Source organism: Trachypithecus francoisi, unplaced genomic scaffold (genome assembly GCF_009764315.1).
Source record: "Trachypithecus francoisi isolate TF-2019V2 unplaced genomic scaffold, Tfra_2.0 Lachesis_group0, whole genome shotgun sequence".
Taxonomy (NCBI): domain Eukaryota; kingdom Metazoa; phylum Chordata; class Mammalia; order Primates; family Cercopithecidae; genus Trachypithecus; species Trachypithecus francoisi.
In genome coordinates this window covers 3,975,887-3,991,383 of record NW_022681453.1, presented here as the reverse complement: position 1 = coordinate 3,991,383, position 15,497 = coordinate 3,975,887, and the positions used below count along the sequence as shown (strand labels likewise).

Genomic DNA, 15,497 nt, shown 5'->3' with positions numbered 1-15,497 from the left:
CTGTAATTTGTTAATATCCACATACGTGTTTCTGGATTCTTTAGCATCTCTTGTTAGTCACATTTTTTTCTCTACAATAGTACTACATCATCTTAATTGCTATAGCTTTATAATAAGTCTTGATAGATAGATATGTGTACATACACAAATATATATTTGAAACTTGAACAATTTGGACAAGTAGATGATTACCCCCACCTTGTTCTTCAAAATTATCTTGGTTATTCTTGATCCTTTGCTCCCCTATAAATACTTTATAATCCTTGTTTTCAAGTACCATAGGAAAACATTTTGGAATTTTTATTGAAATTGCATTGAATTTAGGAATGTTAATATCTTTATGATATTGAGTGTACTTATTTACAAATGTGGTATATATTTTCATTTGTTTAGGTTTTTAATGTCATTCACTAAAGTTTTGTCATTTTTACCATACACTTCATATACAAATTTTGTTAGACTTATTTCTAGGAGCCATTTTTGCTGCTGCCACATTGTAAAGGGCACCATATATATATATATACACACACACACATATATATATGTGTGTGTCTGTGTATATATATGTGTGTATATATATATGTGTGTGTGTATATATATATGTGTGTGTATATATATATTTTTTTTTTTTCTATTAAACTTTAAGTTCCAGGGTACATGTGCATAATGTGCAGGTTTGTTACATATGTATACTTGTGCCATGTTGGTGTGCTGCACCCATCAACTTGTCAGCACCCATCAACTCGTCATTTACATCAGGTATAACTCCCAATGCAATCCCTCCCCCCTGCCCCCTCCCCGTGATAGGCCCTGGTGTGTGATATTCCCCTTCCCAAGTCCAAGTGATCTCATTGTTCAGTTGCCACCTATGAATGAGAACATGTGGTGTTTGGTTTTCTGTTCTTGCAATAGTTTGCTGAGAATGATGGTTTCCAGCTGCATCCATGTCCCAACAAAGGACTCAAACTCATCCTTTTTGATGGCTGCATAGTATTCCATGGTGTATATGTGCCAATTTTCTTAATCCAGTCTGTCACTGATGGACATTTGGGTTGATTCCAAGTCTTTGCTATTGTGAATAGTGCCGCAATAAACATACGTGTGCATGTGTCTTTATAGCAGCATGATTTGTAATCCTTTGGGTATATACCCAGTAATGGGATGGCTGCATCATATGGTACTTCTAGTTCTAGATCCTTGAGGAATCGCCATACTGTTTTCCATAATGGTTGAACTACTTTACAATCCCACCAACAGTGTAAAAGTGTTCCCATTTCTCCACATCCTCTCCAGCACCTGTTGTTTCCTGACTTTTTAATGATTGCCATTCTAACTGGTGTGAGATGGTATCTCATTGTGATTTTGATTTGCATTTCTCTGATGGCCAGTGATGATGAGCATTTTTTCATGTGTCTGTTGGCTGTATGAATGTCTTCTTTTGAGAAATATCTGTTCATCTCCTTTGCCCAATTTTGATGGGGTTGTTTGTTTTTTCTTGTAAATTTGTTTGAGTTCTTTGTAGGTTCTGGATATTAGCCCTTTGTAAGATGAGTAGATTGCAAAAATGTTCTCCCATTCTGTAGGTGGCCTGTTCACTCTGATGGTAGTTTCTTTTGCTGTGCAGAAGCTCTTTAGTTTAATTAGATCCCATTTGTCAATTCTGGCTTTTGTTGCCGTTGCTTTTGGTGTTTTAGACATGAAGTCCTTGCCCATGCCTATGTCCTGAATGGTATTCCCTAGGTTTTCTTCTAGGGTTTTTGTGGTTTTAGGTCTAACATTTAAGTCTCTAATCCATCTTGAATTAATCTTCGTATAAGGAGTAAGGAAAGGATCTGGTTTCAGCTTTCTACTTATGGCTAGCCAATTTTCCCAGTACCATTTATTAAATAGGGAATCCTTTCCCCATTTCTTGTTTTTCTCATGTTTATCAAAGATCAGATGGCTGTAGATGTGTGATATTATTTCTGAGGACTCTGTTCTGTTCCATTGGTCTGTATCTCTTTTTTGGTACCAGTACCATGCTGTTTTGGTTACTGTAGCCTTGTAGTATAGTTTGAAGTGAGGTAGTGTGATGCTTCCAACTTTGTTCTTTTGACTTAGGATTGTCTTGGAAATGCGGGCTCTTTTTTGGTTCCATATGAACTTTAAAGCCGGTTTTTCCAATTCTGTGAAGAAACTCATTGGTAGCTTGATGTGGATGGCATTGAATCTATAAATAACCTTGGGCAGTATGGCCATTTTCACAATATTGATTCTTCCTATCCATGAGCATGATATGTTCTTCCATTTGTTTGTGTCCTCTTTTATTTCACTGAGCAGTGGTTTGTAGTTCTCCTTAAAGAGGTCCTTTACATCCCTTGTAAGTTGGATTCCTAGGTATTTTATTCTCTTTGAAGCAATTGTGAATGGAAGTTCATTCCTGATTTGGCTCTCTGTTTGTCTGTTACTGGTGTATAAGAATGCTTGTGATTTTTGCACATTAATTTTGTATCCTGAGACTTTGCTGAAGTTGCTTATCAGCTTAAGGAGATTTTGGGCTGAGACAATGGGGTTTTCTAAATATACAGTCATGTCATCTGCAAACAGGGACAATTTGACTTCTTCTTTTCCTAACTGAATACCCTTTATTTATCTCTCTTGCCTGATTGCCCTAGCCAGAACTTCCAACACTATGTTGAATAGGAGTGGTGAGAGAGGGCATCCCTGTCTTGTGCCAGTTTTCAAAGGGAATTTTTCCAGTTTTTGCCCATTCAGTATGATATTGGCTGTGGGTTTGTCATAAATAGCTCTTATTATTTTGAGATACGTTCCATCAATACCGAATTTATTGAGCGTTTTTAGCATGAAGGGCTGTTGAATTTTGTCAAAGGCCTTTTCTGCATCTATTGAGATAATCATGTGGTTTTTGTCTTTGGTTCTGTTTATATGCTGGATTACGTTTGTTGATTTGCGTATGTTGAACCAGCCTTGCATCCCAGGGATGAAGCTCACTTGATCATGGTGGGTAAGCTTTTTGATGTGCTGCTGGATCTGGTTTGCCAGTATTTTATTGAGGATTTTTGCATCGATGTTCATCAGGGATATTGGTCTTAAATTTTCTTTTTTTGTTGTGTCTCTGCCAGGCTTTGGTATCAAGAGGATGTTGGCCTCATAAAATGAGTTAGGGAGGATTCCCTCTTTTTCAATTGATTGGAATAGTTTCAGAAGGAATAGTACCGGCTCCTCCTTGTACCTCTGGTAGAATTCAGCTGTGAATCCATCTGGTCCTGGACCTTTTTTGGTTGGTAGGCTATTAATTATTGCCTCAATTTCAGAGCCTGCTATTGGTCTATTCAGGGATTCAGCTTCTTCCTGGTTTAGACTTGGGATCGTGTAAGTGTCCAGGAAATTATCCATTTCTTCTAGATTTTCTAGTTGATTTGCATAGAGGTGTTTATAGTATTCTCTGATGGTAGTTTGTATTTCTGTGGGGTCAGTGGTGATATCCCCTTTTTCATTTTTTATTGCATCTATTTGATTCTTCTCTCTTTTCTTCTTTATTAGTCTTGCTAGCAGTCTATCAATTTTGTTGATCTTTTCAAAAAACCAACTCCTGGATTCATTGATTTTTTTGGAGGGTTTTTTGTGTCTCTATCTCCTTCAGTTCTGCTCTGATCTTAGTTATTTCTTGCCTTCTGCTAGCTTTTGAGTGTGTTTGCTCTTGCTTCTCTAGTTCTTTTAATTGTAATGTTAGAGTGTCAATTTTAGATCTTTCCTGCTTTCTCTTGTGGGCATTTAGTGCTATAAATTTCCCTCTACACACTGCTTTAAATGTGTCCCAGAGATTCTGGTATGCTGTATGTTTGTTCTCATTGGTTTCAAAGAACATCTTTATTTCTGCCTTCATTTCATTATGTACCCAGTAGTCATTCAGGAGCAGGTTATTCAGTTTCCATGTAGTTGAGTGGTTTTGATTGAGTTTCTTAGTCCTAAGTTCTAGTTTGATTGCACTGTGGTCTGAGAGACAGTTTGTTATAAATTCTGTTTTTGTACATTTGCTGAGGAGTGCTTTACTTCCAATTATGTGGTCAATTTTGGAATAAGTGCGATGTGGTGCTGAGAAGAATGTATATTCTGTTGATTTGGGGTGGAGAGTTCTGTAGATGTCTATTAGGTCCGCTTGGTGCAGAGTTGAGTTCAATTCCTGGATATCCTTTTTAACTTTTTGTCTCATTGATCTGTCTAACATTGACAGTGGGGTAAACCCAGTACCTCAGTTGAAAATGCAGAAATCACCTGTCTTCTGTGTCGCTGGCGCTGGGAGCTGGATACTGGAGCTGTTCCTATTCGGACATCTTGCTCCACCCCCGAGAAGTCACCTTTTATATTTTTATAGATTGTCACTGTTTGTTCCTGATGAATAAGGAATGCAATTTTTTATATTTATCTAATAGCCAGTAAGCTTGCTGAGCTCTTATTAACTCTAATAATTTTACTATAGATACTCTTGGGTTTTCTATGCTGTAAAACATATCATCTGAGAATAACAACAATTTCATTTCTTCCTCTGTGATTCATAAACATTATATTTCTTTATCTCATCTTAATCCATTGATTAGGCCTTCTGTACAATCAGAAGACAGCATTTTTTTCTCATTTCTAATTTTAAAAGGAATGTCTAACATTTCACCATTATGTGCTTACTATAAAAGCTTTTTATCAATATATTTCACAAACTTAATAAAATTCTTTCTATTCCTAGTTCATTGAGAATTTTTATCATGGATACTGAATTTTATCGGATGCCTCTGCTTTTATTGAGATGCTCATACAGTCTTACTTCCTAAGTTTATCAATATAAATTTCATTTAACTGTCATGATGCCCTTTCTAATGGATTGCTGGAATTGGTTAATACTTTGGGTCAATTTTCTTTTCAATATTCCATGTTGTTTGAGAAAAAATATGTGTTTTCTAATTGGTGAGTGCAAGTCTGTGTGTGTGCATGTGTGTGTGTGTGTGTGTGTGTCTCCAATAGATCAAGACTGTTAATTACGTTGTAATTTTCTATATCCTTAATGAATTTTTGTTTTCTTCATCTATCAAGTACTGAGATTACATTCAGATCTCCCTCAACAATTGTGGATTTGTCAATTTCTCATTAGCATGTAAATTTTATCTGTGAATATTTTATTAGACATATAGAAGTTAGAAACGTTATCTCTTTCTAGTGAAGTGAGACTTTTATTATGCAGTAAAGAAAGACCACTTTAACTCTGAAAATCCTTTCTGCCCTAAAAACTATTTTGCCTAATACTTTACCAAAAAAAGCTTCCTTTTGGTTGAAATCTACCCAACGTATTGTTTTGCATTTTTTTCTTTCAACCTTCCTGAGTCCCTGTTTTAAATGTGTCCCTCATAAGCAGACTAGATTTGGGTTTCCTATAATCCAATGACTTATATATATATATGTACTTTAAGTTTGAGGGTACATGTGCACAACGTGCAGATTTGACACATAGGTATATATGTACCATGTTGGCTTGCTGCACCCATCAACTCATCATTTACATTAAGTATTTCTCCTAATGCTATCCCTCCCCCAGCCCCCTACACCCTGACAGGCCCCGGTGTGTGATGCTCCCTACTCTGTGTCCAAGTGTTCACATTGTTCAATTCCCACCTGTATGTGAGAATATGCAGTGTTTGGTTTTCTGTCCTTGTGATAGTTTGCTGAGAATGATGGTTTCCGGCTTCATCCATGTCCCTGCAAAGGACATGAACTCATCTTTTTTTATGGCTAGTGTTCCATGGTGCATATGTGCCACACTTTCTTAATCCAGTCTATCATTGATGGACGTTTGGGTTGGTTCCAAGTCTTTGCTATTGTGAATAGTGCTGCCATAAACATACATGTGCACAGTCTTTATAGTAGCATGATTTATAATCCTTTGGTTATATACCCAATAATGGGATTGCTGGGTCAAATGGTAATTCTAGTTCTAGATCCCTGAGGAATTGCCACACTGTCTTCCACAATGGTTGAGCGAATTTTCACTCCCACCAACAGTGTAAAAACGTTCCTATTTCTCCATATCCTCTCCAGCATCTGTTGCTTCCTGACTTTTTAATGATTGCCATTCTATCTGGCATGAGACGGTATCTCATTGTGGTTGTGATTTGCATTTCTCTGATGACCAGTGAAAATGAGCAATTTTTCATGTGTCTGTTGGCAGCATAGATATCTTCTTTTGAGAAGTGTCTGTTCATATCCTTTGCCCACTTTTGGAAGGGGTTTTTTCTTGTAAATTTGTTTATTTGTAGATTCTGGATATTAGCCATTTGTCAGATAGGTAGATTGCAAAAATGTTCTCCCATTCTGTAGGTTGCCTGTTCACTCCGATGGTAGTTTCTTTTGCTGTGCAGAAGCTCTTTAGTTTAATTAGATCCTATTTGTCTGTTCTGGCTTTTGTTGCCATTGCTTTTGGTGTTTTAGTCATGAAGTCCTTGCCCATGCCTATGTCCTGAATGGTATTACCTAGGTTTTCTTCTGGGGTTTTTATGGTTTTAGGTCTAACATTTAAGTCTCTAATCCATCTTGAATTAATTTTTGTATAAGGTGTAAGGAAGGGATCCAGTTTCAGCTTTCTACATGTGGCTAGCCAGTTTTCCCAGAACCATTTATTAAATAGGGAATCCTTTCCCCATTTCTTGTTTTTGTCAGGCTTGTCAAAGATCAGATGGTTGTAGATGTGTGGTGTTATTTCTGAGGCCTTTGTTCTGTTCTATTGGTCTATATACCTGTTGTGGTACTAGTACCATGCTGTTTTGGTTACTGTAGTCTTGTAGTATAGTTTGAAGTCAGGTAGTGTGATACCTCCAGCTTTGTTATTTTGCTTAGGATAGTCTTAGCAATGCAGGCTCTTTTTTTGTTCCATATGAACTTTAAAGTAGTTTTTTCCAATTCTGTGAAGAAAGTCATTGGTAGCTTCATGGGGATGGCATTGAATCTATGAATTACTTTGGACAGTATGACCATCTTCGTGACATTGATTCTCCCTATCCATGAGCATGGAATATTCTTCCATCTGTTTATGTCCTCTTTATTTCACTGAGCAGTGGTTTGTAGTTATCCTTGAAGAGGTCCTTCACATCCCTTGTAAGTTGGATTCCTAGGTATTTTATTCTCTTTGAAACTATTGTGAATGGAAGTTCATTCCTGATTTAGCTCTCTGTCTGTTACTGGTGTATAAGAATGCTAGTGATTTTTGCACATTGATTTTGTATCCTGAGATTTTGCTGAAGTTGCTTATCAGCTTAAGGAGATTTGGGGCTGAGACAATGGGGTTTTCTAAATATACAATCATGTCATCTGCAAACAGGGACAATTTGACTTCCTCATTTCCTAGTTGAATACCCTTTCTTTCTCTTGCCTGTTTTCCCTGGCCAGAACTTTCAACACTATGTTGAATAGGAGTGGTGAGATAGGGAACCCTTGTCTTGTGCCAGTTTTCAAAGGGAATTTTTCCAGTTTTTGCCCATTCAGTATATTGGCTGTGGGTTTGTCATAAATAGCTCTTATTATTTTGAGATACGTTCCATCAATACATAGTTTATTGAGAGTTTTTAGCATGAGGGGCTGTTGAATTTTGTTAAAGGTCTTTTCTGCATCTATTGAGATAATCATGTGGTTTTTATCATTGGTTCTGTTTATATGAAGGATCACATTATTGATTTGCATATGTTGAACCAGCCTTACATCCCAGGGATGAAGCCAACTTTATCATGTTGATAAACTTTTTGATGTGCTGCTGGATTTGGTTTGCCAGTATTTATTGAGGATTTTTGCATCAATGTTCATCAGGGATATTGTTAAAATTATTTTTTGTTGTATCTCTGCCAAGCTTTGGTATCAGGATGATGTTGGCCTCATAAAATGAGTTAGGGAGTATTCCCTCTTTTTCTATTGATTGGAATAGCTTCAGAAGGAATGGTACCAGCTCCTCTTTGTACTTCTGGTGGAATTGGGCTGTGAATCTGTCTGGTCCTGGACTTTTTTTGTTTGGTAGGCTATTAATTATTGCCTCAATTTCAGAGCCTGTCATTGGTCTATTCAGAGATTCAACTTCTTCCTGGTTTAGTCTTGGGAAGGTGTATGTGTCCAGAAATTTACCCATTTCTTCTAGATTTTCTAGTTTATTTGTGTAGAAGTGTTTATAGTATTCTCTGATGGTAGTTTGTATTTCTGTGGGGTCGGTGGTGATATCCTCTTTATCATTTTTTGCGTCTTTATCATTATTGCATCTATTTGATTCTTCTCTCTTTTCTTCTTTATTAGTCTTGCTAACAGTCTATCAATTTTGTTGATCTTTTCGAAAAACCAGCTCCTGGATTGATTTTTTTAAAGGGTTTTTTTTTTTTTAATGTATCTATCTCCTTCAGTTCTGCTCTGATCTTAGTTATTTCTTCCCTTCTGCTAGCTTTTGAATGTGTTTGCCTGTTGGGGTCCACGTGTTTCCTAAACAAAGGAATGAACACACAAGACAACACAAGAAAAGACAAACGTGGCGGCCACGATGAACGACATGCTCCGCTTTATTTTATACAGTCGTTTGTGGAATGTTACCAAGTCACAAGACACATTGTTGTTTTTCTGACCTTTCCCTGACTTTCTGGATTTTCAAGATGTTTACACATAAACAAGCCCCCAGGGTCTGCTGTTTGCAGCTGGCTCCTATCGGGAATGCCCTGCTTCGTTTGCAAGAGCAGGACTTACCAGGAACATCTTGTTTGCGAGCAGGTAGTCCTCTACATTTCCCCTTTCTTTATTTACAAGTTTCAATTTCTTTTAAAACCATCATTACATGTTGGGCTCGCTGGGATTCGGTGTTTGCCCTTTGGCACCATCTCCAGCAGACTGTGAAAATGACAAAGGCAAGAACAACAATCAATACATTGCTAGAAACAGAGGTCAGCAAAGTTTTTACAGTGCTCATAGGGTTCAAAGATGTCAAACTTTGTGCAATATCAGTCATCAAGTCTGCACCAGTCAGCAATGGTAACTGATTGTGAAATGTTTCAGAAATGTTCTGTGTTAATTCTTGTATTTCTAGGGAAAGATTATTATGACCAATTAAAAGTCTCTTTATCTCAGTCCAATTATGTACAGTGCTGTTAAAAGGAACAGGAGTAATACAAAATTGGGTAGTATTCCAATCACATTTCAACAAAGCTCGGGTATTCAACACTGTTAGCTGATCTCCCAACCAAGAAACTACTTGCTCCAGATTATCCACTAGTTCAGTCAAATGAGCATCTATGTCTCGTTGCTGCTGCCACAGCAAATGTGATTGTTTATGCCATTGTTGGACAAATTCTGCATTTTGTATACTCTGGTGTAGAGCTAATCCAGCAACAGCAGTGGTGGAAGCAATTGCTAGAAGCCCTATCACCGTGGTCACGATGATTCCAACCATCCTCCGACTGCAGTGGACAAGATCTTGCATAACCTTGTAAATTTGAGTAACCCCAGTAGATTCACTCCAAGTACATGTTAAGTTTACAGGTAGCCAGGTTTCTTTTCTGGCTCTTAGTATATATAAACAGAACTGAGACTCATTCCAATTATTATTCCACCAAGTAGTATTTATACAACTTAAGAATGTACAATTGTTTGTACAGTTAACTACCCCTGTATTATTATCCCATTTAAAAATTCCAGTCAACAACAAGTAAGGCTTTCTTACATATGCAATAACACATCTAGAACTATTTCAATGCAAAGATATATGGAAAGGGTTAGCAATATTAGTAAGATTTAAGGACATGTTTCCCGTGAAAGTGAACATTGGTTTACCAGCAGCTAGCAACTTCCAAATATGACTTTGTATTTGTGAAGTATTAGCCAAATGTGGCATGGGGGTGATAGACCACCATCATGCCAAATAATAGTTTCGTTGCCATCCGCAGCAATGCTGTGATTACCTTTATGCCAACGTAGGTTGACGTGACTAAATTTAGTTTGAAAATCTCCATGTACACTCCAATCTGTGATAAGGTAATTACGACTTTTTCCTTTTACTTCTAATAATAATCACGGCCCACTACGTCTACACCTAGTCCACTCTAATTGGGAAACACCTCCGGACACATCAGGGATAGGGCATAAAGATAATGTAGTTGGTAGAGTTTCATTAAGTACTGCAGTATGATTATACTTAAAACACTGAGCCACAATAATCATAGAAAAGGCAGAGATATGACTATGGTTATAGCGAACAGCCCAAGCCTCATGAGAAAGATGCAGACAATGTGGACTGCTCCCAAGACATATAGGTAACCCTTCAACCCCAAATTGATATGAACTATTTACTGTGCCAGTGTCTAATTCAGAATCCTGGTTTAAAAAAGGCGATGGCATCCAAGCAGTATCATTAGTAAATACTGGGACTTCTCTGTCTCCCCAGGCCACACCTTGATATAAGGGTGGAAAAGGAATATAAGCCCAGTATGTAAATTCTCCAGCTGTTACCCGACAATTTACTATGGCCAGCATAGCCAGGAATAAAGTCAGTGGGGTTTTGGGCTGCCCAGCTTGTTGAACAACCCCTTCAGCTTCCTGAGTAAGCTTTTTCAGTTGACCCCATGCCGGGGGCTCCGCACGTCGAGTTCCAAAGGTGAATGTTCTCTGAGTGCTCAGATTCAGCTCCTGAAATTTCTTGAGGAACTCTTTGGATTGGCTTCTCTTCACCATGGCACGGTTTCAACTGTCGAGATGGAAACCAATCGTCTCCAGCACCTGTACGGACAAGAGCATAGCCTCGGCCCCATTGTAAAACTTTTCCTTTTAAATATTTCCCTTGTAATGAAGGATAATACACCCACAGATTACTGTTTTGTGGCTTTTCTAAAGGTTGTTGAAAATGTTTCAGCGCTGCAGACTGCTGTAATTGGCGCCAATGGTTGAGAAAATTTAAAGTAAAAAGGGCTTTCAGAATTTGATGTTTTGGGGAATCTCACCCATCTCCCCCTCTTTGTTTTAAAAGTTGTAATTTTAGGGTAGCATTGGCTCTTTTAATAATTGCTTGACCTTGACTGTTAAATGGAATACCAGTGGAATGATGAATATGGTATAAAGAGAGGAAGGCAGCCAATCTGCGAGAGCAATAAGTAGGTGCATTATCAGTTTTTAATTTAGCAGGGACTCCCATAACTGCAAAGCAAGTAAGTAAATGAGTAATAACAGAGTCAGCCTTTTCAGAGGGTAATGGCGTAGCCCCCTGGAAATGTGACCACGTATCAATAGTATGATGAACATATTTTAAACAACCAAAGGAAGGAACATAAGTTACATCCATTCGCCAAATGTGATTTTGTTGAATGCCTCGAGGATTAATAGCTGCACTTAAAAAAGGTGCAATAATATGAGCACAAGATGGGCAGGCTCTGACAATAGCTCGGGCTTGACGGCATGTTATAGAAAATCGCCGTTGTAATCCTAAACTATTAGTATGATGTAGTTGGTGCTCATCCTGAGCCCATTGGAAGTAAGAATTACAAATAATAAAGAAAATAATTTTTGTAAAGGAGTTTGAGGAAATAATGGTAAAGAAGTCTGAGATATATATTTAGTTACGTATACAGCATATTGGGAATCACTAACTATATTACAAGGGGTTTGAGGCCAGTCTTGTAGAACCATAAGAATGGCAAAAAGCTCTCCTTGTTGTACTGATTCAAATGGATAGTGAGAAACTTTTGAATTGTCTGATGTCCAGTATCCAGCCTTTCCATTGCTTGAAGCATCAGTAAAAAAGGTGGGACCTTTAACTGGAGTGTAAGAGATAGGATTATATGGCAGTAAAGAATATTGTTGCAGAAAAACAAATAATTTATTACTAGGATAATGCTGAGAAAAAGAACCAGTATACTCAGCGCAAGCCACTTGCCAACCTTCATGAGTTTTCAATAGAGGTGAATTTTTTTAAATGGCTTTATTAGCCAAAAACAGCCACTCTAGAATATTATTATCTTGGTGTAAAATGGCCATTGGCGAATGGGGAGTATGAAAAAGACACAACGAAAGTGGAAGATTGCATACTTTGAGGAAGAACTTTCCATTGATATCTTTGTGTAGGCTGTCCATTATTATATTTGGGAACAGTAAAGGCAAATTTTTCACAATCTTGGGGTTGTAATGGGATAGTAAAAAAAAAATCTTTAAGATCTATAACGATTAATTTCCAATTTTGTGGAATAAGAGTTGGATTAGGAAGCCCAGGTTGTAAAGTCCTCATAGGTAGAATACAAGCATTTACAGCTCTAAGATCAGTTAATAAGTGCTATTTTCCTTTTTTTTTTTTTTTTTTTTTGACGAGACAAACACAGGGGAATTCCATGCAGAAGTACTTGGTTCAATATGCCCCTCAGCCAATTGTTCCTTAACTAAATTCTTTAAAGCCTTAAGTTTTTCTTTAGATAATGGCCACTGTTCCACCCAAACAGGAGTTGTAGTTTTCCACTTCAATGGTAAAGTTTGAGGCTTGTGGACAGTGGCTAAGAGTTTAAAGGATTGTAGCCCATTTTGAACATCATATTTTTGGCAGCTGAAGAAATATGAGGAATGTTTAAAAAGGCACCAAATTGTTGTAAAAGATCACGGCCCCAAAAGTTAATATTAATGAGAACAATATAAAAGCACACTTTTCCTTGTTGTCCTTCAGGTCCTACATAGCTCAGGGGCTCGACACTTTGGTAGACTATAGAAGCAGTACCTAGGCCGGATAGAGTAACTGATACTTGTTTCTTTTTCCAATGATCAGGCCATTGAGCCAAACATATAATAGATACATCTGCTCCTGTGTTGACTAATCCCTCAAAAAGTATCCTATTAATTTGCAATGAACATAAAAGTTTTTGATCAGAAACTAAAGTTTCCCAGAAAACAGTTTTCCCAGTACTACCGAAACCTCCTTGACGAGACACATCTCTAGATAAGAAAGGGAAAAAAGGCAATAAAAGCAATTGTGCAATACGTTCCCCTGCCTCTAGGTGCATAAATTGTGAGACTTGTACCATAATAAGGATTTCATCAGTAAAATCAGGATCAATAATTCCTGGGACCACCATTAACCCCCGCATAGCGCTGCTGCTTCTATCTAACAAAAGTCCTACATGTCCCTTTGGCAAAGGACCACACACTCCAGTAGCCAACTTATATATTCCTCCATTAGGAGATAAAGTATAAGGCTGGACAATAGTTAGGTCAGCAGCAACACTCTGCTTAGTGGCAGCATAAAGCTGAGAAATTGGGGTAGGGTAAGATGTCTTTAAGGAGGACTCGAGGTCATTCCTTGATGTTGTAAGCCACTGCTCACTGGGTACTGAGGTAGGCCTGCATTGTAGTTGTTGGGGCCCCAAGCCTGTGGGCCCCGGCTCCCGTTTCCCCAGAGGGGTGACAATACATTCCCACTTTTATCAGTTTTTGAACGGCATTCATTGGTCCAATGTTGACCCTTGCCACATTGTTTACACATATCAGATGGTAACCTTTTTTCTTTTAGAGCAGAAGAGCCTAATTTTTTCCAGCATTCCTTTTTAAAATGACCAGGTTTCCCACATTGATAGCATATACCTTGTTTAGAATTGCCTTTTAAAGCCTTAGAAAGTGCCCCAGCAAACAATTGAGCATTGTAAATAGCTCCTCCAACACCTGCACAAGCCCGAATGTATTCATCTAAATCAGCTCCACTAGCTTTTAGAGGATGCAGCAATTTTTGGCACTCGGGATTAGCACTCTCAAAAGTCAGAGTATCCAAAAGAATTTTAGCAGCAGGGCCTGAACCTACAGTCTTTAATACAGCATCTTGAAGACGGGCTACAAAATCTGGATACGGCTCAGTGGCTCCTTGTAGGATCTTTACAAAAGATAAAGAAGTTTTACCCTCTATTTCAACCTTAGTCCACGCTTTTATAAACAAGGCTTTAATCTGAATAAGAGCAATATCATCTAGGCCTGCCTGAGCATTAAGAGTGGCGTATTGTCCTGAACCGGTAAGCTGCTCTTCAGTAGGTCCTGGGGGATTTTGGGTAGCATTTTTTCTAGCTTGTACTCTTGCTTCCTCCCACCACCAACTTTTTAATTGAAGCCATTGTGAATGATCAAGGACAGCCTGTCCCAACGTTTCCCAGTCAATAGGAATCATCATATGTTCTGAAAGAGAAGGAATCGAGAAGGCCAAGAACAAACGGTGACTGAGGTCCATAATTAGAAATTGCAGCTTTCATTTCTTTCAAAAATTTAAATTGTAGGGCTGTAAAAGTCACATTCTGGCCACCGTTTGGGAACTGAGCATTGGGGCCGAAAGCAGCCCGTGTTACTGGGAATAAATTTAATTCCTTGAAATCATCCTTTTCCTTCAATTCCTTCTTTTCTCCTACAGGAGGAAAAGGCACAGAGAAAACCTGACCTGACATAGGCAAAGAGGTTGGAGGTGGAAGCAAAGGGAAATCTTTTTAACAGGGAAGGCTCATGGCAGAGAGATAGGAGAAACAGGAGCAGCGGCACCTAGCAATTTTAACAACTGTTGTAACATCTCTAAAATATGCTGCAAATCAGAATTTCCTTCAGATGAAGGAGGCATTAGCTCTTCTTCCAATTCCTTGTCCTGAGCAACCGGGGCATAAATATGTTTCTCTCTAGGATCATTCCTCTCTAAAGCTTCAGATGCCTCACCTCCGGTGGCAGTATCGCCATGCTCTGAGTCAGTTTCAAGTAACTCTAATGCCTGAGTAATGGAACTACACAAAGTCCACAAAGTCAGAGGCATCATTTGCCCTCGCTGATGAGCTCGACACAGGACTTTAACCACTTGTAGCCATTCCTTTCGATTTAATTGCACTTTGGGTTGATATTGAAACCAATAACAATGTTGTTCAACATGGGCAAACAATCGCTTCAAAGTCTTATGTTCCTTAACTAACTTCTACTCCTATAGACATCAACAGTCCCTGGAGTAACTGCAAATATTCAGAGGCCAGAGAGGTGGAATTCCTCATAATTTTCCCCTGGGTCCCCCTTCTTATTTATTTACCTGCCCGCGGTCTCCCCACGCCTGCCCGGGGTGTTCCCCCTCAGGTTCCTTGCTCTCCTGGAGCCACGGACCCTGCTCGCTGCACCAGATGTTGGGGTCCGCGTGTTTCCTAAACAAAGGAATGAACACACAAGACAACACAAGACAAGACAAACACGGCAGCCGCGCCGAACCACATGCTCCGCTTTATTTTATACAGTTGTTTGTGGAATGTTACCAAGTCACAAGACACATTGTTGTTTTTCTGACCTTTCCCTGACTTTCTGGATTTTCAAGATGTTTACACATAAACAAGCCCCCAGGGTCTGCTGTTTGCAGCTGGCTCCTATCGGGAATGCCCTGCTTTGTAAGAGCAGGACTTATCAGGAACGTCTCGTTTGCGAGCACGTAGTCCTCTACATTTGCCCTTTCTTCTCTAGTTCTTTTA

General features: G+C 38.6%; 1 protein-coding gene across 2 annotated transcripts; it reads right to left on the bottom strand.

Moving 5' to 3' along the window:
• Positions 1-8,680: 8,680 nt before the first annotated feature.
• On the bottom strand, positions 8,681-15,237 carry LOC117079265 (endogenous retrovirus group K member 19 Rec protein-like). 2 transcript variants are annotated; one of them, XM_033202991.1, is made up of 3 exons: positions 15,096-15,237; positions 10,510-10,744; positions 8,681-8,895 (listed from the first exon to the last, which is right to left on the bottom strand). In XM_033202991.1, exons 2-3 carry the CDS (start codon positions 10,729-10,731, stop codon positions 8,839-8,841), a joined length of 279 nt encoding a protein of 92 aa, XP_033058882.1. In that variant the 5' UTR covers positions 10,732-10,744; positions 15,096-15,237; the 3' UTR covers positions 8,681-8,838. The 2 variants fall into 2 exon arrangements, with proteins under 2 accessions (XP_033058882.1, XP_033058874.1); XM_033202983.1 differs by lacking the exon at positions 8,681-8,895 and having other exon boundaries at positions 9,736-10,744.
• Between the last annotated feature and the right edge of the window lie 260 nt (positions 15,238-15,497).